This window comes from Larus michahellis, chromosome 3, assembly GCF_964199755.1.
Source record: "Larus michahellis chromosome 3, bLarMic1.1, whole genome shotgun sequence".
Lineage (NCBI taxonomy): Eukaryota > Metazoa > Chordata > Aves > Charadriiformes > Laridae > Larus > Larus michahellis.
Window position 1 is genome coordinate 57,621,044 of NC_133898.1, and position 27,485 is coordinate 57,648,528.

At 40.6% G+C, this 27,485-nt stretch overlaps 1 protein-coding gene across 1 annotated transcript; it reads left to right on the forward strand.

The window, feature by feature from the left end:
- Positions 1-1,749: 1,749 nt before the first annotated feature.
- Positions 1,750-27,459, forward strand: LOC141740870 (plasminogen-like). Its single transcript, XM_074580323.1, has 19 exons — positions 1,750-1,852; positions 5,120-5,255; positions 7,621-7,727; positions 11,221-11,335; positions 12,201-12,340; positions 12,921-13,041; positions 13,204-13,322; positions 14,233-14,395; positions 15,143-15,273; positions 16,031-16,196; positions 16,932-17,098; positions 17,992-18,140; positions 19,594-19,687; positions 21,218-21,338; positions 22,058-22,132; positions 22,484-22,624; positions 24,359-24,465; positions 25,328-25,473; positions 26,660-27,459. Exons 1-19 carry the CDS (start codon positions 1,804-1,806, stop codon positions 26,819-26,821), a joined length of 2,409 nt encoding a protein of 802 aa, XP_074436424.1. The 5' UTR covers positions 1,750-1,803; the 3' UTR covers positions 26,822-27,459.
- The last annotated feature ends 26 nt before the right edge of the window (positions 27,460-27,485 follow it).

Genomic DNA, 27,485 nt, shown 5'->3' on the forward strand with positions numbered 1-27,485 from the left:
ATAGAGATTGGCAAGCAGATGCTGGCTGTGGCTGGGGACAAGACCATGGCCAGGGAGTAAGGTGATGTGGAGCGGGAGAGAGGGAATCCAGGATCTAGAGTGAGAATTGAAAATGGGGTTAAGACTGTTAAACCATGTGAGGCTAACACAGATTTGAGTAGCTCTCAAAAGCCTGCTCGCTAGTGAAGCCTACTTTGTATTTTGCTCCTTCATTTTATCCTTCTTTCCTGAAACCCAGTAAACCTAATCCCACATGTAATTGCACAATACCCAACACCTTCTTTCTGTCACCCTTCAAGTGTTTCCCTGAGCTGAGTCTAGCTCTCATCAGCTCCTCTCTTGGGCCCATCTCCTTAGTTTCACAGAATCATAGAATCATTTAGGTTGGAAAAGATCTTAAAGATTGTCAAGTCCCGCCATAAACCTAACACTTCCAAGTCCACCATTAAACCATGTCCCTAAGTGCCACATCTACACAACTGCCTGGGTTAGCATTAATGGTCTCTCAAGCCTCTACAGACATCCCACGCTTTGCTGTTCAGAAGTTGCATTAAAACAACTTCAAGACAACCAGATAACGTGGTATTACACCACCCTAGGGGAGAAAAATAGCACAGGACTACAAGCACAATTGTCTCTAGACTTCTTGCATAATCTGTAAAATAGCAGCTAATCTGGTTCCCTTACTAGAATGCCTCTCTTATGTGCTTACTCCTGCATCCATAGCTTTATCCCAAGCCCTCAGTACAACGCAATTTCTACTTAAAGTAAGCAGGACAACAAGGAGGTGGATAGCCTCAACAGTTTTTAGAAGGAACCCATGATTCTATGAAACTTATGCCTTCAATTACAGAAGACTGAATGGCATGACCCAGCAGTGCTCATTCACGCCTGTTTTCCTCATCCCGTATTCAGCTGCCTCCTGCCTCCCGTGAGTCACTAGCACATTTGATTCAACAAGTTGTTTTGAAGTGACACCAGTGAGCTAACATGCAAGAGAAGCCATGAAATGGTGCTGCAGGGCAAGTTTTCCAAGGCAAAGGCCGCTTGGGAAATGCAGAGTGAGCTGATGTTGAAATCAGGATAACACATGGATGAGCAAAGTCTGACACCCTAGCTGGACGAGTTTATGCGTGCAGCATAAGGTTAAAAGGCTGGTAAGAAAGAACACTAAATAGCTATCTATGGGGCTCAAACCTAATGTCCTCTTAAATTAAAATGATCTCTAAATCTTACTCACAGATGGAAGAAAAAAAGAAAAACCTAGGTCAAGGAAACATAGGAGAGAAGGAACTCTTTAATAAAAAACGTAAAATTAGAACTAATTTACAGTGTTAATATTATCTGGATCTGATAATCATGCTTACCCTGAGATTAAATGGAAATTGGTGCTTATAAATCAGTAGAGGTATGCATGGCTGAAATTACCGTTGGGACTCCAGTGCCAGGACCAATTAAAATTCTGCCTGTTCACAAGATTCCCCATGCTTTCCAGCAACATTATTCCTGTCTTCTCTCTAGCAAAGAAAGACCTGACTATTTGAGAACAAAACATGCCCTGCACAACAACAGAGCGCCTTCACATTTCCCAGCATCCAGTACAATGATTGAGTCGGATTTGGTAATCCATCCAATTCAAGGTTGTTTTAATGGCCACACCATGGCAAAGGGGGACACAGCAGGGGAGAATGATTAACTTAACCTACCTGCCTTGTTTGTTTGATGCCGCCTCACTCCAGTGCGAGTCAATAAAACTTTGTGCACTGACACACACAACTTCCAGCACCCGCCAGCTGGGCCAAAATGAGGATTAGCAAAGCCGCCTTTCTCTTTCTTTTCTTGCTCAGCTCAGGTAAGAGTCCTTTGCCTTCCCCTTGCCTAGGTGAGGTGGGGGCCGAACGCTCGCAAGCTCCGTTTGGTGAAGGTAGGTCCTTAAATCTCTGCGTCACCACTTAACCTGGACAACGATGAATCCGGGGCTTGCTGGGCAGCGAGAGCTGCTGTTGAACAAAGCGAGAGCTGTGGTTGCTCCAGTGTTGTGTTTGCTAGAGACACCAGAAGAGCCTTGGTACCTGCGTGGGGAACAAATGGCTCCCTGCAAATATGCCCCATGTCCAGAAATGGAGGGGCACCCTTGGAAAGCAGTCTACCAAAGGCTTGCTACAAAGACATGGCTCTCTCAGGTTTCAGCAGCCTTTTATCCTAGGGTTGGTCCTTTTCTCTGTTATTGCCAAGTTCTGTAATCCTCATTTTGATTGTTTTAAAATTTGTAAATGTGTTGTGAAAAACAAAGTCACGAAGAAAAGGAAAAATTGTTCTAGCCGCTAGAATTTCAGTCTTTTTCATAGCCACAATCTTAACAGGAAATTTTTCATGCCACGTGATAGGGAGGCCAAAATCTGGTCAGCATTAGTTTCTGCAGTATATTTGGTGCTGCAAGACTATTTTCGTCAAAGGTAGTACAAAATATTTTGTAACACACAAGAACTGAGGAAGTCTCTTTACATATATCTTTTTGGGTTTAGCAGATTGTAACTCTTTCAGAAGATTCGAATAAATAGTCTCTGTCCTGAAAACTTTAAACTTCAATGAACTATGGGATTCAGGTGGCACATCTTTCAGGCCTTCTGTGTAACTACACAGCCTGTTATGATTGCAGTTAAAAATATACTTATGAGTGTGCCAACACATATAAAAAACTCCAATAAAATATCAAACATTTTACATATGTAGTTTTAAAATATAAAAAAGGTATCAGTTAGAAAAATGTATGGGTAAATTTTATCTGGAAATGTTAGAGACATGCTCCAGCATAAAAAATTCTAGATATTATTTAATGCTAAGTATGATCATCTTAATTTAAATTCTAGTTTCTAAGCTTCATTTTTGCAGAAGAACAACCTCTTTCAAATCAAATAAATACACTTCTCAAATAAGTAAGAATTTTATATGGGGGAGGAAAATAAAGAATTTGGGCTTTTGTCTGCAATACTCTGCTTTTATTTGCAAATCCTTTATCAAATGGCATAAATATTTGCATTTCTGAACAAGACAGTAACACATCTAACACTGAAAAATTCCATAGGCATATAAAAATGGTAGCAAGAACATTTACTGTGCTTTTATTCAGCTTGCATATATTTTCATATTTTTTCTTAAAGTACTTTTCCCTGCCATGTAATTATAACAGAAAAGGGGAAAAATATTTTTACCACTCGAATAAATTATGACCCTGTCAATATTTTAAAAATCAAATGCTGTAATTATAATGACATATTATTGCAAAGTGTCAAAACAGAACACAATCAAGGTTACATGGAAGCTGTACCATAATAGGAATTTGTTACTTGTATTTCTTGTGCTCGTGGAGGGCATTGCAGCATCCCTATGATATTGTTTTAACCTAGTCTAATGTTTTCTCTCAAAATTAATTTCTTCTTAATGTCATTTTTTTTTTGGAATAACTAGCCTGTCTTATTGTATCCTTTTTCCCTTTATCTTTTTTTTTCCCTTTTTTAGCAGCTATCCTTTTCTTTCATGCATACTGTTAAACTGTGAACCCTTAGGGCCAAACTCTTCCCTAGTCTACATGCAGAAACAAACCTCCAGTAACTTCTCTGGGTTTCAATGCTATGAGAGGAAGCATAATTTGGCTTTTGTGCCTATTTTATCCGTTCTGTCTCATAGGTGCAAAATGATCTTAAAGAAGATACTCAACTGCAGGCTGAGCTATCACTCAGGTGAAGGAATTTAGCTGTACCAGGAGGTGTATCTGCCTGCTTGACACTACAAAAAGTGTTACTCAGGGAAGGGAGGAGTAGTTGCCTTCCTCAGCCTGGAGGACATTTCACTGAACGCCCCCATGGAGCCCCCAGTCACAGGCTGTGGGTCTGAGTGGGCCGAGGCTGTTTTCTGCTCCTCCTGCTGGCACTGGGCTACAGCTGAGAAAGAAAAGGGTCAGAAAAAGATGAAGAAAGGAGAAGTCCTCCTCTTCAGCATGGCTGTCACGCATGAGGGGGAAGGCAGGGTCTGGTTCATACCCTGTATGGCTTTTATTCAGCAATTGCGTAAAGCAAAGCCTAAAAACAGGGTGCAGAGCAGGACTGAGCTGTGTTGCAAAGAACATGGGCAAACTGTCTGTTTGGGGTTGAAACCACACAGAACGGGTAACTCCCACAGCCGAACATTTGTCAGTAGAGTCACATGCTCATCTGATAAAGAAACCGTAAAAATCACAGGACTCATCCAACTCTGTGACCCTGCAGCTGGAAGTCATGAAAGTCACATTTTTGTGAGCTATAGCTAAGCATTCAGAGGTTGCATAGGTGTAACAGACAAAGAAAATACTAAATGGCAGTCCTTTACAAGAAGGATTGTACTTGCACATTTTTGTAGTTTACCACTAAGCATAGCTTTACTTTTTAGCATCCTATATATATCACATGCGGTTGTAGCTCAGGGTTGTTAGGCGAATTTATTTTCCAAGTTAATGGCTTGTGTTAATTCACTGCAATGGAGGGCAACATCTGCTACCTTGATTATTAAGTGGGTTCAATACAGAGTTATTACAGAAGTGATAAACTGAGCATGAGCACAGTGATTACCCTGGTGACTGAGGATAGCCTGTTTCTTGCAAGAGCAAGAACATTTGAAAAGAGGCAGCTATGGAGCGGCTGATAAAACTGAAGTCATTCCACGTGGGTAGGTATCAGCAATGGAAAATCATTGTTTCACAGCCTTCTTGAGTCCCATTTCTCCACTTTCTCCAAATTATAGCTGACCAATATTTTCTTTCTGAAACACCTCACTTTTTTCGCTCCTTGGGTCATCTTCTCTGTTCCCATCACTTTACACCCGAGGTTTGTGTTGCTTGTTATGACTTTCAGAATGATACAAAGCACTGTTCAAGCTACTTCTCTGTCCTGCCTTACATGGGGTTTTCAGTGAAGCTACCCTTTACCGTACTAGGAAGGCAAAATTTACCCATATTTTGCCGCCATTAAACCAATTATTCTAGCAATTAAATGATGATGTTACTCAACTAGGTGACAAAGAATTTAACGTGAAATTTTTAAATCAATCATATCAGCATTCACATTTTTAACTCTCTCTTTTTTAGTACAAGGAAGCGCACTAGACAGCTATGTGAGAACAGAGGGAGCTTGGCTGCTCAACCCGAAGGCGCAAACATATAGGACAAATAGTCAAGAAGAATGTGCAGAGCGATGTGAAGCTGAAAATAGGTTTACTTGCAGGTAATTTCCACTGGTTCCCACATATATCTTTCATTGCAGATGATGGAGTGGTCTGCCTTATTTATCAGCAGTTTGAACTTTTGAGGGATTTCTTAGGAGTATGTGTGTCTGAGGTTTGCTGGAAAAACAAAAGATGTATAGAAACAGAATGCCCGGGACATAGGGATGAAGACAGCGGAAATAGAGAAATTAAGAAAATTATGTTGAATTTTTATTGGAGAACATTATGATATCTCGATGCACAGCTTGCCATGGTTGACATGGTTTTGTCAAGACTCTCGCATTCCTTTTGCAATAAAAAGTCGTAATTAATTGCTTGGAAATTTAGGACAGCAATAACGGCATTGCTTATGTTCACTGCATTACCTCTTATCTTGCAGATACATCCATTATTCTGAATTTTAATTTGGATTTACATAACCTCTATTTACTGGCCATCTAAACCTTGATGATCCTAAACCTTACTTCCAGCCAAGCCCTCTCTCTGCATTTGCATTTAAGCAGGCCCAAGGGGCTAGAAAGCACGAAAGATGGTGACCAGTCTGTATCGCTGGCCTTTGCTCAGGCTCCTGCCTCAGGGGAGCCTGTTCCTTTGAGCCTAAGGCTTCTGAGCCCCCAGTGCCAAAGCCTTGGAGCCCACCCAGCTTCAGCAGCACAGCAGGCACCCAGAGCAATGAGGAAAGGTATCAGTTAGTGTGGTGGGAGGCTGTCCTCGCATGTTCTTCTAATCTTCATGAGATCTACCACTTCTGCAGTGTACCTTTTTGAACCCAGCAGGCTGACTGACTGCAGCGCTGTTTCCAGCATTCGCTTCTCCATCGGGCTTTTATTCAAGGGAGGGATATCCTAGTGCTGACTTTTTACTTGTGTTTTATAACTTTGTGTTTTAAATCAAAAGGGAAAATGAGACTATTTTGAAAGAGATGTAACCCTGAAGGATGACAGGGATTTGCTGACTGAGTACGTGAAGTATCACTTGTTCCCTTTAATCCTACTCCTGTCTGAAAACCACACAGTGAGGGCAGAGCTTCAGCAGAACTTGTCTCAGGAGGGGAGGGAGGAAGGCAGAGAGGGCAGGTCGGTATATTCAGAGTTTATATTTATAGTTTGCAGAGGATTATTGTTCTTTTTTGTGTCATATTCAGACACAGTATCATTCCTTAGCCTCTGCCCCAGGTCTAACCCTACCGTCACCTGACATTGCAATAACATCAGGGTTATTTTGTCCTTCCCTCCCCAATCAATTTAGTGAGATCTATTACAATCGGTAAAGAAGAGATGCTATCTGGCAGGGAAAGATCCAGAGGAAGAAAGTTAAGCATTAGGCAGAGCTCTAAGGCCAGGCCAGCACCGCAGCTTCAGACCACTGAGTTCAGATCAGCTCTTCAGACTTGTCCTGCCTCAAGCACTGTGTTGGACCATGCTCTTCGCTACTTCCCTACTTGTAAGTTTAACATTACTGAGAGCCTGGATTGGATTGGAGGGAACAGTCCCCATCATAGCTTTGAACCAGGGCAACCAGCACGCCCCAGAAAATGCACAGACACCCTTCACAGGCACCCAGTGAGTCCAGATGTGATCCCTCTCCTTTGGAGAGAGGCTGTGCCAATTTGCAAGTACAGGAACACCGGGTTCATGCCAGTTGCTATTAGGGTTACAGAATGGGCTTTGCCAGTATTTACGTTCCTGATATAGACCTACCCTACCTACACTGAATGCCATGTCGCTATTGCCCTTTTTTTGGTTGAGAAAAGCTAGCCGTAGAAATCGCTTAGCTTCTCTGCAGTTTTCTTCAGAGGCTATTGTAAAGGTTACACCATCTGCTCCAGTTTTGCAGACTTACAGACCAGGTACTTGCTGAAAAGACAAATGGCTGTGTTTTACAAAGTGCTTACATTGCTTCACATACGATGACTCAGAACAATTATCACAAGGTAATTTAAGGTCACGGCTTGTTGTGTTTTACCTCTTCTTGGTAACTGCTGAATACTGTAGAATGTCTCACTTCTTGACTGACCACTAATTTTTTTGAAAGAAGGTCAAAGTCCCTTGTGTGTATATCCTCTTCATCATGTTCTCTGGAGTCTCTGGCACTTTGTAAAACTTCTTGTTTATCCCCTGTCATAATTTGTTCGTGTAACCCCCTTTCAACCTAAGTTTGGTATGAAGACTTAGGAGTCAAAGTCACCACTGAAAATGTGAGCTGCGATACTCAGTGATTTGTGAGACATTACACAATCTTAAGTATCAATGAAATGCAGTGCTTGCTAAAATTATAACTCAATACTAGAAAAGGTGTTTAAGAAAATAATGCACACATTCAGCTATTGTTTCTTACATTGCTCTCTCCTCCTAATTTCAACAGGGCCTTCTTATTCACCAGCAAAGACCAACAGTGTTTAACATTGGCTGAGAATACCAAAACAGCAGTGATCTTCAGAAGAACAAATGCAGTTCTTTATGAAAAAAGAAGTATGTCTGTGTCTTTTTTTCATTATTTCACTGAGATATCCTTTCCAGTGGGACTCATATAACCCTATTGTAAGTGGGGGCTAAGCCTTCACTGGGTCAGACAAAGTGGGTAGATTAGCCCTTACCTAACACTTGGTTTCCTCCGCATTGCCTGTATAGCAGTGCTACCAATTTTTTTCCCAGATTAGTGGTCCATTGTCTTTCCCGATCCCTAAATCGTAGGATCCACAAGGCAGAAAAGAACACCGTTGCTTGGGGAACGCAGAAGGTGCTGGGAGTGATGTGGGTGCTTAAGGGTCCCTTCTCTCCTCTCCTTTTAAACCAGCCAATAACCTGTGGCTGCACCTTCTTTGTCTCTGCGGAGGGTGCTGGGAACAGCTGCTTGTGCTGGCAACAGTTTCTGAGACAGACCTTTGCCGACTGCAAAAATGGTGGAAAGTGCCAAATAATTTCATTTGTATCATTGAAGAAAATTCACAGTTTACTTAGGTGGGACTCAAATCAACAAACCAACGTTCTTCTAGTTGCACATGTTGTCAGAAGTGTTAGAGTGTTAACTACGCTTCAGAAAAAAATGATCTATTTTTATAGTACATATATACTATATATATATACACACACTATATATACTATATATATACACACACTATATATATACACACTATATACTATATATATTTATAGTGTATATATATATAAAGGACCACTGAAGGTCCTTTTCAGCCTGATATTTTCTGAAGCCTACAGCCAGCTGCCTTCCTTGTATATATAACTGATAGGTAATTTAATGTTTTGAACATAAGCTATTTTTATTATATCCAGAAGCTGATGGGAAGTTCCCTGAGTCATGATTAAGTAATGCTGAGAAATGTTCTGCAGTTCCTATTGTAGAAGGAAAACTGAATAGATTGGTTGTCAAGTAACAAATTTTAAAGACTGAACAAATAACTTACATGTAAATAATCCGTACTGATTTTGCTTCAGTACTGTGATCAGGAGTTAGACTGTGATTCTGGTTTATTTTTGAGATACTGCTTGGTTTTGCTGAGGTTAGAACCTGGATAAGAGTCCTGCAATATTCAGTGAGGATTTGTTACAGCATCTTTTTAAGCCTTTTGAGGTTACAGGCGTGGATTTTAATTTCTTGACAAACAGAACCCCATCAGTAAAGGTGTGAAAAACTGGTTTTACGTAAGCAAAATGTTCAAAAACTGCATATCTACCTCCAGAAAACAAAAGATGGACCTAGGTATAGTGAACATGAAAAACGCAAACTATGTGTATGTGCCAGATGGTTCCTCTGTTGCTCATCTCTTCCTTTGCAGAAAGTCTCAAATAATCATGTGTCCATTCTAATGATAACATCGGTTAAATCTGTTGTTACAGAAGAGAAAGGAAAATGTAGCTTTTACCTAGGCAGATCACATCACTGCCTCCGGCACCTGCTGCTGTCCTGAGACTTCAAAGAAGTTCCTTTCACATGCCCAGAGGCTTTTGCAATACTATTGCTGAAACCAACATTGTTTTTTTCAGTTGAAGCAATTACTTGATGAGACCTAATTGCTCTTTATCATTGCATTGAAAGAAAAGGGTGACATTTGGTATAAAATTCAGAGTTTTAAAAATTATTTTTTCTATGGTATGTGATATAAAAGAGAAAGTTAACCTTCTCTGGCTTATAGAAAAAGTAATAAGAATTAAAGCTAGCATTTGGGAATTGTTATCCACATATCTGTTTGTAAATAGTTAACCCAAGGGACATGGGTTGAGTTTGGGGATCAAAGTTATTTGTCATCAGGCAGAAAAAAACTAAAGGTTATACAAATGGTCAAAAGTTTATGCAAACAAAAAGAGTCAGCACTTGACTGATTCAATGTTCAGTTATTGAGGTTTTTAATGTTAAATTATTGCAAAATTGTTTGAGGGATCCAAATGGCTTCCAGCTAAAGTTTCTAGAGTAAACTTTCCCGTATATATACATTGAAATAAAGACGTGCCTAAAGGTATATCTATAAATCCAGATCTTAACTATCTATTCGACGACAGGTAGTCAGCCAATTCTACCAGGCAGGTAGAAATAAGAGCTGGACCTTGTTTCAGATTCAAACACGAGTTCTTTTCACTTTTGACAAGATGGATCTGTGTAAATTGGCATTGTTTCTGCAGATTTATATTAATCTTCTGCTTCTATGTCAGCTTTGGTATAACTCTGATGCTGAGAAAAGTTGATGCAAAACTGTGTCTCCCCAAATATCTGATTTGGACACTACTTAAAAACATTGAGGCAATCCGTGTCACAGCCTGAAAGACAGATTGCTTCACTGCAGCTAGAAAGGAGGAACTGGCTGATGAAATATGCTCTGTGCACAGTGAAATGTTAAATGAGTTTCCTGCTTATTTTTCCAAGCCAGAGTACATGCTGCCTGACAGTGACTGTCCCTAAACTGCAGATATAGAAGCTCTGATGGAATGTGCCAAGATCCAAGTTTCTTCAGCCATGCCTTGGCAGGGCCTCCCCTTGCAAGCCTGTTCTTCCCTTGCAAGCCTGTTCTTCCCCCCTGGGAAAGGGGAATGTTCAGTCCTCCCAGGAGGGCTGCAATGGGGTTATGGTTCTCCATCCTCCTGGGAAGAAAATTACAGCACTGAGCTTTCAGTTCTCATTTAATGTAACGGTTGATAATTTAAAACAATTTAATGCTTTGAAGGTTACTGATACAAACCCCAGGCTTATTCAGCATTAAAATTGCCCTTGACTTATATAAAGACAGGATCTCATTACTAATTGTTTCACTCCTCCTTTTCCTTTTTTCATGAAAGTACTATTAAATTCCAAAACCTAAGAGTATAGAAGCATCTATAATATGCACCTTCAACCAACCATCCATTTTATCTTGTACAGCAGAGAGTCTTTGTTTTAGCATATCATGAATCAATTAAATCTCATTTGTGGAATGGTGAACTTTAATGAAACAATGTCATCCGCATTTACATGAACTTAAAAAAATTTACTTGTTTAAACTGGTAAAATGCTGTGTGTATTCATCTGTGATTCTGTCGTATTATCTTCTTCAGATGAATTCCAGTGGCGCTCTTTTAAGGTTTGATTTTAGTGTATAATAGCATCATAGGAGGCAATGAAAAGAGAATGTTTCTATTTTGTTATAGTGCAATTTAAATGTTAAAAGCATATTTTATTATTTAAATCTACTGTAGCATATTCTCAAACGAACCGGGTTGTGTCACACTTATTTATCTGGAAGTCTGGTTTGGAAGTTTTTGGCTTTCACATAAATTTTTCAATGCTACTTAATTGAACTTAGGCATCAGATAACTAGTAGGTATTTCCAAGGTGAGCTGTCTATTTTTGATGGCATAAGAAAGTCAAAATATGACCAAATGTATTTAAATGTATCAGCATGAAGATAGATTTCGTATATGCTAAAATCTAATGGACATGTCATGATACTGATTAATTAAACACTTATCATTTCAGTCTATCTTCTAGAATGCAAACAGGGAAAAGGGGTGGATTACAGAGGAACAGAAGCCAAAACTCAGAAAGGTGTGCCATGCCAGAAGTGGGCTGATAATACCCCACATAAACCAAAGTAAGGCCTTTTTTTATATGCTTATATGTTTTTCTGAAATTTTGCCAAGCCATTTTTATATGTTAAGTAGTCTTATAAACGATTTGTTTGGTGTTCAAGGTCTTCTTATAAAATGTTTTTCTACGCTTACCTAGAATAAGACAATTCTCTAATTTGAGTTGTTAGTCAGAGACCTGCAGTTGGGGCTACATGGTCAATAGGGACATCGTCAATACTGTCAGTTGCATTTAAATTCTATGGTCTTAAAAGAACAAAACACTAGACAGGGAAGAACCTGGTTCTGCTGAAATAAGAATTTTCCATTAATCTCACCCAGGCAAGAACTTATTCTCTTGGCTAAAGGCATAATATGCAGCAGGTGAGATAGATGTACATCATTTTACCAGTGAACCTACAGACAATTAACAGGGCAGTACTTCTTGTACCTAATGAAAAACACCCAGATGGGTTTATGTAGTAACCTCCTGTTGAGAAGGCATAGCATTCAGGTTACAGAGAACTCTGCCATTCCAGCAAATATCTTCTCATCGAATCTCCCAGGGAAGACATTTCTCTACACGCTACATGGTACCTCAGCTGAGCAAAAATTACTGGAAACTGAATAGCTGGAGTAAATGAAATTATTAAAGACGTGACTTTGTTTTAGCATATCATGAATTGGCCTTAGAGGCACCATATTTCCTGAAGTCTGTAGCTATGGCACTTCTAACTCTTCAGCAATAGCAGCACACAGTAGCAATTAGGAGACTTCTAATGAACGACATCTACAAAATGGTCCTCAGATAAGGATTTCATTTTTAGAATCCTCAGCTGAACAATTGGGACACTTTCCTTATTCTCTAATCCCATTTAAATTCTGTTCCAGTTACACACCTGAAAAATATCCCAATGCGGGACTGGAAGAAAACTACTGCAGAAATCCTGATAATGATGAAAAAGGACCCTGGTGTTACACAACAGATCCTGATACCAGATTTGATTACTGTAACATCCCGGAGTGTGAAGGTCAGGATATATACACTGATTTCTTTCAATTTTTGGAAGATGTGTTCAAGAATGTGAAGTTATTCAGATACTTCTATTTTTAATTGAGTCTTTGTTCCAAACTTGAGTTTCATTCAATCTGAAACTTTCCAAAGACATTTTCAACACCAACGAGGAAGATATAAAAAAAACCCCAAATTAACTATACAAAGTCTTTTATTCTCCTAGATAAAAAAATGGTATATGAGTGTATTTACATATCATAATCATTGAACCAAATGATGGTTGCTAAAAAGTCAATAAAATGTGTGACAGCAGCAAGGCACAGATTTTCAATTATAGCTTAATAGTTTTAATTTAGCTCTTTTAAAAACTGTAGTCTATAATGCTGGGGGGTTTTGTATTGGAATACTATAAATGTAATCAACTAGTGGAAGTCCAAGAAAAATAAGGTTTTACTTTGCCAAAAAAGAAGTCTGTCCTTCAGCCTTGTGCTCTGATCAAGCTCTTGAGCTTCACGTGAGATGAGTATCAGTGTTTATGGAGCAGGTCCTCAGGGACTCTCTGTCTCTTTTGTCCTCCTTCTCCCTTGTTCCTACAGTGGAGTGCATGCACTGCAGTGGAGAAAACTACCACGGAGTAGTTGCAACAACAGCATCTGGGCTTGAGTGCCAGCGCTGGGACTCCCAGCAACCTCACTCTCATGGATACCTCCCAGAAAAGTGAGTCAGACTGTGATGGGTTGTTTATCATCAGTAGTGGCCTGAAGGCCACCCACGATGATAAACCCACCTGATGGGTGGTTTATCATCAGTCCCTGCCCCAGACCGGGTAATTGTTACAGTGGTTAGTGACATTTTTCAAAAATTATTTTTCCTGTTCAGTTTTCCTGAGAAGGATCTGAAGATGAATTATTGCCGTAATCCCGATGGTGAACCTCGACCTTGGTGTTTCACTACCAGCCCAACTAAACGCTGGGAATATTGTGACATTCCTCGTTGCAGTGAGTCTGACCTCTAGACTTCTAGATGACATCTAGACACAAAGACATCTCAACCAGTTCCATTCAGGGTGGTATGAGGAGGTAGAACAAGTAGAAGAGGCCCCAAAGATAGAAGAAAGAATAAAAGACTGCTGACTGATCTCAAAGAAAAGAAAAAAAAAAAGCCCAAACTTGAAATGAACCTCTGTTAACTCTTTTGAGGCTAGACATTTCTGCCACAGGCATTTCTAATGGTTTTGCCTGGAGCACATCTCCCCTCCTTGACATGTTTTTCCATGACCAGGCATTTCTGTGGTTCTGGTGTTTCTTCTGATGTTCCATTTTTGATGTCAAACAGTTTCAGTCTTCCTGAAAATCTTTTGGCTCTTGTTTTGCTCTTCCAATTAAATTCTCCACATTTTCAATTTCCTTTTCCCCTAAAGGCCTATCCTTGCCATGACACTTTTCCCTGTGGCTTCTCACCAGACCTCATCCTTGCTGTCTCTAACGCTCAGCAGTTAGAGTGCATCTCTTTTATACCTGCATCTATACCTGTACCTATCCCTGATGGGCCAGCTGCTTTCACTCCAGTTTTCTTCGCAGTGTTACCACTTTCTCACTTTCCAGCTTTGTTCTGATGGGGCCGCTAGCGCTTGGTTGTGTTGTGTCTTGGCTACTGTAAAGGGGCAGATGCAAATGTCCTTCTGTCAGTCTGACTGCTTCTGAAGATGTTAAAATGTAAGAAAGAAAAGTTAAGATATTTTTAGATCTTTTCTCTGCCTTTGGACTTTCCAAATATTTTGGTCTTTAAACCTTATCTGCCAAGAAAGCTAAAAAGCCCACTTAATTATAAAACTCATAGTGTTCTTGGTTTTGTTTTTTAATGTGTCTAGAAGGCACTGCTAAATTTCAGTTCCTTTTTCTGCAATAGCAACACCCCCACCAGTTCCTGCACCAGGGCGTCAGTGTCTATCAGGAAGAGGAGACGACTATCGAGGCACAATATCTGTTACTGAATCAGGAAATACCTGTCAGCGCTGGAGTTCTCAATCTCCCCATAGACATGCTCGCACTCCTGAAAACTATCCCTGCAAGTAAGCGAAACATCTCCATTATTCAATGTCCATGAGAAGTACCAAGGCACAGAATTACTTCTGCAAAGTTCTTCGGTTACACCAGCATTCATGACCTGCTGGATTCCGTCTTTTCAATTCTTTTGCACATTTCTTTTTGTTCACTTCTTTGTTCCTGGATACCAGCGTTTCCTCTTCTGACTTACAAGCTCTGCTTGATTGACTTTTCCCCTGGTTGTGGATGCCCCATCCCTGGAAGTGTTCAAGGCCAGGCTGGACGGGGCGTTGAGCAACCTGGTCTGGTGGAAGGTGTCCCTGCCCATGGCAGGTGGGTTGGAACTAGATGATCTTTAAGGTCCCTTCCAACTCTAACCATTCTATGATTCAGTTCATCCTTTTACTGTATTGTTGCTCAGGCAAAGAAATGTAGAGTAAGAAAGTTGCAATTATGATATTTGCTTGGGGCTAGATTCTTTCAACCTGTGTTTCTGCTGTGCTGCTCTTGGCCTCAAAATACTACATGAAATACAATCTCTTGGTATGCTTATACTCTTAGTATAGACCAGTCTAGCAGGTGTCTGGCTTAGCACATCCAAAACACCAGTGCATTGCAACTGTTCATCTACTAAATGTCATCAGTAAATGACAGCAGTCTTACCCACCAGTAAATACAACAGTAAACTAGGCAGCAAGGTACATTCTCCTGTTGTTCATAACTTTTACTAGGTTTCCATGAGAGGCTTCTCTTAGCCACGTTTTCCGTTTCAGGAACCTAGAGGAAAACTACTGTAGAAATCCCGATGGTGAGAAGATGCCATGGTGTTACACCACCAACAGAACTGCCCGGTGGGAATATTGCACTATCCCTTCCTGTGATGGGACAGAACCAGAGACCCCGGGTAAGAACAACAGGAGAAATCTGTAAACAAAGGGTCATCATGGTTTATTTTGAAAAATCTTGGGTGATTCTGCTCAGTTGTATTACTGCTGTCACTTTCAGTATTGCTGTGTTTCCGTTGGACTCCTGAGCCTGGTGTGGAGCCCAGTATGTTCATTCTGGTGGATAAGTGCAGAAGGTTTTAAGTCCCCTACTGACGTAGCTCAGGAAAAATTGGAGTAACAGAGGTCTTTTCCTTTTGCCAAGTGGTGGTTCCCTCCACATCTAAATTTGTTAATGTTCCATGGAAAAGTTAATTAGCTTTACATGCCAGCTCCTGAAAAACTGAATCCAAAGCAAAACCTGAGATAATTTAAGAGCACTGAAGCAGGACTCCATAAAAAGCAATCAAAAGAAAATTCCCTTTACACAAGGCAGGCTTGTTCCACACACACATCTGTGGCAAAGCCACAGACATTCCCCTACCCTGGAGAAATTTTGATCCATATGTGAACTCTTTGGATCATTAGCTGAAATAAATCCCCATGCATGACAGTAAAATTGATGTACCGGTGCTTTTAATCTAGCCTATCATGAAATTTTTACATTTTTGGAAGTCTTCCTTTTGATCTACAGTCTGAGAATGATTCTATTACAGAGAGAGTGCTGTGGCGGTCAGTGAAATACTCTGGCTTGTTGTTTTCTGATGGCTTTCTATGCTCATGCGTAAATATCAAAGTATTAAGATGCAAGGGACTGGTTTCTGTTATTCACTACAGCTGTTGATGTGCCTGAGCAGGCTCAAATTACTGAGGAGTGCTATCAAGACAATGGTGTGACTTACCGTGGCACAGCTTCTTTCACTCTCACGGGAAAGAAATGTCAAGCCTGGAGCTCAATGTCACCGCACCGACACAATAAAACCGCAGACCAGTTCCCAAATGCGTACGTGTATTTCCCATTTCCATGTTTCACTGGGCAATGACTATTCACCAGCTCGTTTTGATTTGCGTCATCTTTTACATGACAGTGATTTTAAAACTGGGAAGGGGTTGTACTTGGTAAAAATAATCCCTTCTCTTTCTTCCTATTTTAATGCGGAAATGTTTTCTATTAACCTCATATTGAAACAAACCATAGTTGTCAATATTATGCTTCAGACTAATTATTTGTGTGTTTCTACATTGCTTCTAAAGGAATTAAGAGTTTTCATAAATTTTCCATTATACTGAAATGAACTGTTTCTATACATGGGCTTATTCATGAGTCTTTGCTTCCTAGTCTGCAGTTCATCAGAGCTTTGAGGAAGGGATGGATTATTTTCTTATTCCTAACACTTACTATTTTTTTATTCTGAAATGCAAAAGATATTTCTTCTTAAAAGCTATTAATGTATTTGAAAAAGTAAAAATATTTATATCTGTAATATACATATATGCATTTACTTGTCTGGATTTGTAAACGGTATTCTACTATAAGTGTTAATCAGTGAATAGGTGTTTGGCATATTTAAATATTCTGCATATGTTTTCTTTATGCTGGAAAAAGGATTTCTGTTGCACACTGCACATGATGAATGATAAATGGTACTTCTGTAGCAGACGTGCTTTCTAAAACGTTCTTTCAAGTTCTCCTCAGAGCAGTGGCATGGATGGGAATATAATATGATTACATTTGTAGGGACCTGAGGCAGAATTATTGCAGAAACCCAGATGCTGATAGCCGCCCATGGTGCTACACCACCGACCCCAGTGTGAGATGGGAGTATTGTGACCTGAAGAGATGTGATGGCCACATACAAGTGACTTTACCAAAACCTCCTCAGACAACACAGGAATCAAATCCTGGTGAGAATACTTTCAACTTCCCCAGAAATGCTCGTAGCCAGTAAGCTGTTTTTAATGGAAAAGTCATCAAGAATTTAATGAGGAAGAAATACAGAAAACTCTTCATAATTACAGAATTTAATGTAATACTGTATCCAGTCTCTTAATTTTCTGAACTTTCTTGTAGAATTTTATAGCAGGGTTTCTGTATTTGATTTTAGATTAATATTGCATCTTTTATCTACTACATCTGGCAATATTGGAAACGCAAGGAAACAGATGGCTAGTAGTCTCCGCACTACTGTGGAGCAATGACAGCAAATATAGAGGCGATGGCATTTTGCTGGCAACTGTTCCGAAAAAGTCCTTTCCTGTGCCATGCATTCACATTTCCAGGGCCCCATTTCCCAACAGAGGACAACTGGCTTTTCAGCTCAAATGCAACTTTGTTATGCAGTAGATGGTTAGAGTGCTGCAGCTTTTATTTTTTTTCCCATGACATGTTCTTCTGGTTAGAAGGCTAATAATTTTGGCTAAGCATGTATTACTGCTTTTTACCTACTGTAAAATGTAATATTGGCCAGATATCAGTGTCTGTAAGGAAATGACTTTATGAGTGCGTGGTCTATGTGGTCCTGGCTTCCGGAGTCACGAGGGATCAACTGAATCGAAGCTCCTTTGATTTATGACTTTCATGATCATGAACAAAACATTTAAAATGCAAGGAAATTAAAATGTGATTGTTGGTCATAATTGACACTATGTTGTCCTTCTTTCCTTGTGTACATATTATGTAGGACATGTAAGTCCTAGTAGTATTTCCTCAAATTTATTTCTGCTTCACCACCATCAAGTATGGACGTGGCCCAATAGCTCACAGCTAACAATCATTTCCTTTTCCTCTTTCTTCACAGATTGCATTCATGATAATGGTAAAGATTATCGTGGCACAGTGGCAAAAACTGCAAGGGGCAGGACTTGTCAAGAGTGGAGTTCCCAGAAACCTCATAGCCATGACTATTTCACTCCTGGGACTCATCCAGAAGCAGGCCTGGATAAAAACGTAAGCAGCTGTTCATTTAATACTTGCTGTCATTGAGCTTCACCCATCTTCTTCATGGTCCCCGAGCAAGCATTTCATGCCAAGTCCTTATATATCAATTTATTTTCCTCAGTTCAATCCAAGAACCTGATCGTGCTAGTTCTTGTTGACATGCACAGTCTGTATTTCTGTGGCACACACAGATGCCCAGAAGCTCTGTTGAATGCTTCTGCAGCACAGCCAAGGGGCTTCAGATGGGCATTTGCTTCTCGTCACCACTGAGGTTGGTCTGTGGGCAGCATCTCTGCCAGAAAGAGCACTTGGGGTCGTAGGTTTCAGTAGTAACAGTGATGGGTGAGTTGGCAAGGGATCCAATGTTCAGTGCAAGTTCCTTGAGATAATAGCTGATGGATTGCAGCCCCCATCTTCTACCGATTCCCCCTCTAGCCCTCCAACTTCTGATGCAGCCCACCATACAAGGATAAACATGAATCTGACCCATCCTGTAAGTCATTCTCCATCTCTGACCTTCATCCCCCTAGTCCTAACACAGCTACTCATCGCTAGTTCTCTAGACTTGTAACATCCCATATACAATACTTGCCTGATTTGTGACCAGTATAAAGAGCTTGTTTGATGTTGCCAGCTTGAACTATTTTTTCTCCAGGTATGTGATTTTAGAGCTTGCTTTAGCCAATCCTCTGATGGTATCACATACCCTGTATTGAATTCCAGCTCAGATTAGCGAAACTCCCTCCAAAGAGCTGCCTGCCATAGCTTTTTGGTTGTTGCATTTGGCAGGGACTCTTGAGGAAGAGAAGCAAATATTTTCTCCTTCTTCCTAAGACTTGGTGTGTATTTCAAAGTAGGGAAGGGAACTAGAAAAATATCTGGTAGCATGCAGTTGTGTAGATGTGTCTATGTTGAGTAGAGATCAGTCACTATGGCCAGTAAGAGCTAGAGAGTGATTCAGCTAACTAGGCACCCCCCATCAAGGTGAACACTCACCCCTGGCCCTGGGACTCATAGGTGTCACCAAGTTGTGCAAGAGCAGATTACACAACACTCACTTGTCCCGGGGTCATGCAACCAGAATGGATGTGAAAAGACCTCAGCACTGACCCTACTGCTCTTAGTAGCTGCCGTAACAACAGGAGTAGACAGTTTAGTGCTTTAGAAAACCCCATTCTAGGTCAAGATCTCCTACTTTTTGAGAGCTCAGAGGTCCAAGCTTGCACTAGTGAAGCTTACTGGCTGAAGACAGTTTAAGAGGTTTAATTTTTATTATCTTTTTCTAAAATCATGGAGCAAACAGAAAAATGAAATAAATTTTGACAGAAGGAATTGGAAATCACTTATCAGTAAGGAAGTTAAAAAATATTTCCCGAGTTTAATTTGATTTTATTTTGAAACATGCATTGGTAGGATGTTTTGTCCCCTGTTTAATAGCTGGTGTCTTTATTGTTTGTTACAGTATTGCAGGAATCCTGATGGAGATGTGAATGGACCTTGGTGCTACACAACAGACCCAAGAAAAGCCTGGGAATACTGTGACATTCCCAAGTGCCGTAATTATTCCTTTAAAGACTAGTGTCTCCCTTTCCTGTAACCTTTTATGACAACTGGAGGACATTCAGTGATTGATCTCAAAGACTGATCTAAAACAGCGTGATAGCTTTAGATTGGAAATTAAGGCTGTGGGGAAGTGACGCTCAAAATCTGGGTCTGAAGTCTTAAGAATGGAGTTTATTCTTTGGAAGCCCCATACCCAGCACAGGACATACCTGGAGACCACTGAAGCTCATGGGGGTTTTTGCCATGTGTTTCAAAATAGGGCTGATCCTGCAGAAATTTCCCCTGCTCCTGCCTGGTCACCTGGCATAACTGTGTGTGTGTCCAGGCTGAACAGGGAATGCTCTTATCCCAGCAAAATTTTTGCACTCCGTGCTCATGTGGCTCTGGTTCTGTCCTGGAAGTAAAACAGATTTTCCCTCCTATGATATCGTGCCATATCATATGCCTGGAAAGCGCATCTGGCCCTACATATTTAACTAAATGCCCTTGTCTCTGTTACTAGTAATCAAGGCATTCAGTACTCTGAACAAGGTGGTGCAACAAAGTGTACAGTGAAAAAGTTTTACAACATTTTGGTTTCCAGTCCTTTCATGTCCATCAACAACAAAAGCTATGCCAGGAAGAGAGGTAGTTTCCATTCGAAAGAAGGGGGACTTTCTTCCTGTTCTATGCTTTCAGCTGTGAGCAGCAGAAAATGTGCTCTGATCAAAATCCCAAAATGGAGCAAACGAGAAAAGAAAGATGTTCTATAACATGCACATACTGTAACTGTAAAAATACTATTGCATTGAAAGTGTTGGGCTGGGACTCCTAGGGGGAAAAATGGCATTTTCAAATGGTTATTGTATCAATTTTGAAGATCCATTTTCATTTTAATTTTTTTTTGTTCAGTTGTTCAGCTAAAGAACAGAGAAAACATGGCTTTTGCCTTTGATGTCATTAGTTAGTTCCTTTTGCTGACAACAAATTCTAAATTCTGTATTGATGAGTCAGTTTCCTATGGCTAAATAAGACCTATCCTTTTTTAATAACTCAGAAACATGTGAAGTACCAAAAGATCCTGAGATGACAGTGGACAAAATTTTGTTCCACAGAGACGGTGATTGAATTTCACATGCTGCACCACCAAGATTAGTTTGAAAACAGATGCCAGTGCAGCTTTTGCGTTGCTGGCGTCTGTAAAAGTACATTTAAAGATGTTGGGAGAATTTATTTTTTTCTTTCTCTCTGTCTCCTTCTCCTTCCCATTGTGATTTTTTCTATCTGACTGGAGATCTTCTCATGTGTAATTTGCTGACCACTGAGAAGTGTATGTGAAAAAAATTGCCGGCCATTTTTAAGTGTTCCAGATGAAGGTAACTTAACAAAATATAGGTGATGCATGGTATATAATTGCCTGCAAAGAATCAAAAGCTGAAGTGATTAATGTATCAGGTTCACCTTCTAGTTTTCTGAGTGGATAGTGAATGTATAGCAAATATGATAAAGTTCCTTATAGTGACTTTTTTTTTCTTATTTTGTAGCTCCCGCTCAGTATGAGTGTGGAAAATCCAAGTTCAGACCAAAGTTGTGTGCTCAAAGGATTGTTGCTGGGTGTATTTCGCATCCACACTCCTGGCCCTGGCAAATCAGTCTCCGGACAAGGTATGGCTGTTCCCCATTGCAAGCCTCTCACAGGATGCTACAGCATGTGGTTGCAGCGTTCTAAACTTGATTTTAATTTAGAAATAGCTCAAGGCTGTGCATTATGTGTGCTAGTCTTAAAGAAGGTCATTTAGACAATCAAGAACGCTCTGTTTTGTCATAAATACCTATAGAAATGATACAACCACTAATTTCAAAAACACTTTCACTAAAAGGCAGAATGACTTTAAGTCTGTCGCTATATTCTACGGTAGAATCAGTATCTTATGAGTAGACGCAATAGTTTGAAGTATGGCTAGTACAGATGTTGATTGGCCCTTCCATGTGAGTGCTTGATCCTACTGGCAAAATTATTAGCAAAAATAGGAATCAGGGCCAGTTGCAGAGCTTTTTGACTGTGATCAGAGCTAGATAAAAGCCAGAATCTCTAAAATGGTATACATCACTGTACATAAGGTTTTCCAGTAATAGAAGCACTGGTTAAGAACAAAGATCTAGGCATTTTTACAAGGCCTTATAAAAATGTCCACACAACACTACCATCATGGTAAGAACTATTGTTCAAGGAAAGTAAAGTGTTACTTCTTAATGAAAATGTGAAGTGATGTCTTTAGTTTGTAAAAGCATACATGTTAGAAAGATTACCTGATAAACCGCAGTAGAATTCGCTTCCCCACCTTAAACTGATGCCCTTTTCAAGCCTTTCTGCTCTATTACAGTTTTGGCCTGCATTTCTGTGGGGGAACTCTGATAGACCCTCAGTGGGTTCTTACTGCTGCTCACTGCCTAGAAAAGTAAGTATCTGTTATAGCCTGCACCAGCGTTTTCTTACACTAGATAGAAAATCAGAGAAGAAACAAAATAACCAACCTGAGCTGTCTCTCAACTCAGCTTGCTAACAGTTGAGAATTCAGTCAAATCTATTTACCATTCACTAAAGCAGAGTTTTGACGGAAGAAACAAAGAGTGACGGTGATATTTTTTGCCAAATTGATTTCATGTGCCTTAATAAGGGATTAAGAAATTATGTCAAAGCTGGCTTTATTTTTCTGGCTTTGGCAGAACAAGGTGCCCAATAAGATCATAAATGGTCTATGTCCCGAGTGTGTGTTCGTCAGCTCACCATGTGCAATCACTTCCAATAGGTCCTCACGGCCATCTGCCTATAAAGTATACCTTGGATTACACAAAGAAAGAGCATCAGAGCCATCAGTGCAAAAACGAGATGTTGAGAAATTGTTCAAGGAGCCACACAGGGCGGACATTGCTCTGCTAAAACTGAGCAGGTACATTTTCACCTGAAGCGTTCTTCGTTCTGACAAGACAAGTTTGGTTCGTCTGTATTTTAAAATAATAGTGGTTGCTGGTGTTGCGGAAATGTGTTTTTCTATACATACTCTGTTCAATCAGCGATTTAAGACCCTCTCTTTCTTCCCTTTCTGCAGAAGGTCTGGTGGAAACCAAGGTGATTCAGCTGCAGGGCTTGAGAAAGGGAAAGGGCTGCCTTGGTAGGGGGGAGGAGGGGCTAGGGACAGTGACCCAGGCTGGAAATGCGCTGGGTGACAGCTGCTGGGAGGTGAGGCAGTGGCAGCAAAATAGGAGGGGGTAACGCCTAGAGGAGTTTTCACTCTGGTTCTCTCCCTGTGCGCATCTACCTTGATAAGGTAATGAGGACTGAAAGCTGTAATATTAGTATGATGTCACCCCATACCTTTTCCATGCTGTGGTGGGGAGATTTCCTCTTCCAGCAGGTCGGTCCAGTGCGCGGGCAAACAGTATGCAAGTTTGATGTGATACCCAGTATGGCCCTTCTTTTATCTGTTTCCGTTCATCTGAAACTCTTGCCGAGGCACTGTGCAATCAAAAGGAAAACATCCATACAGCTGCCAGCAGATGTGAACATATAGTGCTTGTTCTTTGATTTCTGTGGCTGCAACGCAGGTCCAAAAGAGACACAGGGTGTCCCTGTTTCAGTTGAGATAATTTTCTTCCTAGTAGCTGTTATGTTTTGGATTTAGTATGAGAATGATGGTGATAATACATATTGGTTTAGTTGTTGCTAAGTGATGTTTACATCAGTCAAGGACTTTTTCGGCTTCCCATAGAAGCTGAGGGAGCACAGACAGAACAAACTGGCCAACGGAATATTCCGTGCCATAGACGTCATGCTCAGTATATATAAATGGGGGTTGGCCGGGGGGCAGGAATCTGCGATCACTGCTCATGATGGGCTGAGCAATCGATCATCAGGTAGTGAGAGCAATTGTATTGCATCACTTTATTTTGTACATTCTTTTACTATTATTATTATTATTACTACTACTACTACTACTACTGTTATTATTCTCTTCTATTACTGTTCTATTAAACTGTCTTTATCCCAGCCTGCAAGGGTTTTTTTTCCTTCTTTTTCTCTCTCTTCTTACTGTCCTGCTGGGGGGATGCAGGGGGAGTGAGTGAATGGCCGCATGGTCATAGCTGCCGGCTGGGGTCAAACCACAACACAGGGTCAGCACAATTAGTGTAGCTTCTTAATTGAACCTAGCTTTAGCTGCACCCAAAGGCAAGTCAGACTGACTTGGCTTCTGCTGCGTGCTAGGAGTACAGTTTGAGAGTGATTTATAAATAGTCAGACTGGATGCAGCCAGAGCAAGCTAACACCTATGTGTTAAATGCCACTAATTCATACTCCTAAGTAGCTTTGTAATTAGGTTTTGTTGGCTATGCGTTGGCTTAAGTCAAAGCATTTTCTTGTATTTATATTAGTAATTTTAGAATCAAAAGCCTCTGACTGTTCTCTATTTCAGATCTTTTCCTTTTGTGTATCACATTCTGAGGCTCTGATTAGAGCCTAAAACAAAAGCGGTTTTGCACATCAGAAAAACTCCTTACCTGAAGCTCAGGATTTCAAAGACAAAAGACTGACTGTATATAAAATCTTTTCAGAAACCCAAAGGTGGTATCAGGGATAAATGTGCTAATAATTGTTCCTGTATGAGTCTCTTGTTTGTTTCTTTCAGGCCAGCAATCATCAACAATCATGTAATCCCAGTTTGTTTGCCAAAAGAAAATGCTGTGTTAGGAGGAAGAGAGGAGTGCTATGTGACAGGCTGGGGGGATACAAGAGGTGAGAGAGTTTTAATACATCTGAAAGCTCTGTGTTTGGGGATTGGTATATACTCGTATCCAAAGTGTATTCTCTTTGTGCCAAAAACACCCCACACAAGCTTGTTTGTATACCTAGTTCATCAAAATTTAGCAGGTGCTGCCATTCTTTCCACTGTCTCCCTCTGATTTAGATTCACTCAGAGCCATGTAAACTGAACCCACCTAAATCAATACTAAAAGAGTAGAATCAGACCTAAGGAGCTGCTAACTCTTACCTCTCAGTCCACTCTGCTTTTCCTCAAAGTGGGCTTTCATGCAGTCAGAAGGAACGGTTTTCTAGATATAGGCTATTTCTTAATCACATGAAAGTGGGTTCGCTCATTCTATTGAATGATTTTTTTCTCCCAACCAGCCTCATTCAGATCTCACACAAACATAAACATAACTCATTTTCATAATCTCCCACTCTGTCTTGGTTGAGAAGGGCATCAGCACTTTCTCTGCCTCCTTGCTTCTGCCCATACTGACATTTTCAACTGTTTATTTCCTTTCTTCCACAGAGAAGAAAACTCAGATACAGAGAAATAAAATGGCTTGGGAATGACTCCCATGAGTATCAGAGGGTACTGGATCCATATGGGTATACTGTGGGTGTAGGAAGGTCAATTGTTGCAGCGTGGATTTTAGTGGGTGGCAGAGCATGATAAGTACCATGATAATGCTTACTGGGTTTGGTATCACTTCATATTATGCATAGAAAGTATATGCAAAGTGCATAAACACTATGCTTATTTTACTGCTTATCCATATCTCGATGTTTGTTTTGTGAAGATGTTCGTTTACCTTTGTCATTTATTGTGGTTTTGTTTTTATTTGCAAAGGAACTGGTGGTGATGGATACTTAAAGGAAACTGGTTTCCCGGTCATCGAGAATAAAATATGCAACCGCCCTGAATTTTTAAATGGTAGAGTCAAAAAACACGAGCTCTGTGCCGGGAACATTCATGGTGGCACAGATAGCTGCCAGGTAAGAGTCTGTGAGCATCCGAGTTGGTTGTAAGCCCATTTAAATCAAATAGTGCTTTTCTTTCTGGGCTTTAGAGGCTCAGAATTAGCCCTGGGATGTTGCCACACCATGCGGCATACGAACTGAAAAATGCACATGGATTCTGCTCTTCCCTTGCTCCCTCGTCTGCTGCTAGGAAGTGGGGCAGCTAATTTTCCAGATAAGCCTGAACTTGAGAGCACATGGTAAAACATGGCTGCCTGAGCCAGGTGTATGGAAGCCGACTTAGAATGACTAACAGTCTGGTTTTTATTCCCAGACCACTTTGCTTGCCTTGGCTAGACTAGCTCCAATGTCCAACCTAGCTCAGTCAACAACCTGAGTCATCTCAGTTAGCTGTTAAGGAACAATGTTGTGGAGCCTGCCATACAGGCATATCAAGGCCCAAAGGAACTGCTTATTTCCAAGTGTCAGTGCCTGTGAAAATCACACCAGGTGAGGCAAAATGCATGCTGGACTTCCCTTCTGCTGAAAAGGAAGAGTGTGGTTGGCCACAGCTCATCTCACATGTGTGGGGTGAAGGCTTTCTCCAGAAGCCTAGGTTTTGGAATTGAGTTCTTCAGTTTCTTTAAATAGAGGAAAGGGCTTAGGAAATCCTAATGTACTGAATCAAGATGGAAACTTTCCTCCCTGAAAAGATAGACAAGACTCTGTAAAGACGCGTCAAAACAGCAGACTGCCTGCCCCAGCCAGCAGGTCAACACCATTGCCAACACAGCACAGCTACCCTAGGCACGAGCACTGTGATGGGCAAGCAGGCCAGGGGTGTGCACTCATGTCTTAAAACACGTCTCGATGCATGCATTCACTTGGTCTTGGATCATCAAGTAACAACAGGAAGCTGTGAAGACCTCAGAGAAGAGGCTGAGGGAGAAAGCACAGTTAAGTTACTGAGGGCAGTCAGATTCCTTCTCACCAAATCCCCTTACTTCAAAAATAAATATAATACCTGGGTGATGAGAAGAGATGACTTTACAAAAGTGTTCAACAACATGCATAGAGAACTCTTCTCTGGCTAGAGCTCCACATATAACTTGTGTGGCCCTCACACACGAGAGATACTTCTGTTTCTGTGCCTCCTGTGAGAAGGACACTCTCACACATGGGTCTGTCCATGAAAGAATCATCCTGCTCTCTCTCTGTTTAGGGGGACAGTGGAGGACCACTCGTCTGTCTGGACCAAGATAAATTTGTCCAACATGGAGTCACTTCTTGGGGCCTTGGCTGTGCCCAACCCATGAAACCTGGTGTTTACGTTCGAGTTTCCAATTATATTCCTTGGATTAAGACTATAATGGAAAACTACTGATCCTGGGTATGGACTGTCCTCTCCTGGAAAGCAGTATGCACGTTAGAATACAAGATTCCAAGTGCAATATTAAAGCTACAATCATTCATAAGAAAGTAAAATAAATATGATCAGCTGTTTTAAATCGCTATAAATTAACAGTTAATGCCAAGAAACCCAACTGACGGTGTGTTACCCTCTTTCTATGTTCTACGGCTTGCTATGTTTGACAATAGACTTACCCACCTCTGAAATACATGTCAAAAATCCCAACCTCAACTGTAACTGGACATCCGCATTTCAATCTTATATCAGGTTCTACAATGACTTTTTATTCTAAGGTTGACTTTCCCAAGATATTGTGCTTCCAGTGAATGAAGAAAGGAGAATACTTCTCATTTTCTATGAGTTGTCTGAGCCTTTTACCAATTTAATGATACAACCCGAAGAAGAATTTCCCTGTACATCTTATATGCACGTGAAGTTTTATCAGATATGTCCAATAGCATTAAATACACAGGATAGGGGAAAAAAAAAAGCAAACACGTTTAGTTTGTATTTTCATATTTTTTATTGACATGGAAATTTGTGTGTCAGCAGAAGTACAAAGGTTGCATCAAAGATATAAAACAGTGAATAAAAAATAGCCTCACCCTAAAGTTAGTCTGTAGCGAAGACAGAGAAG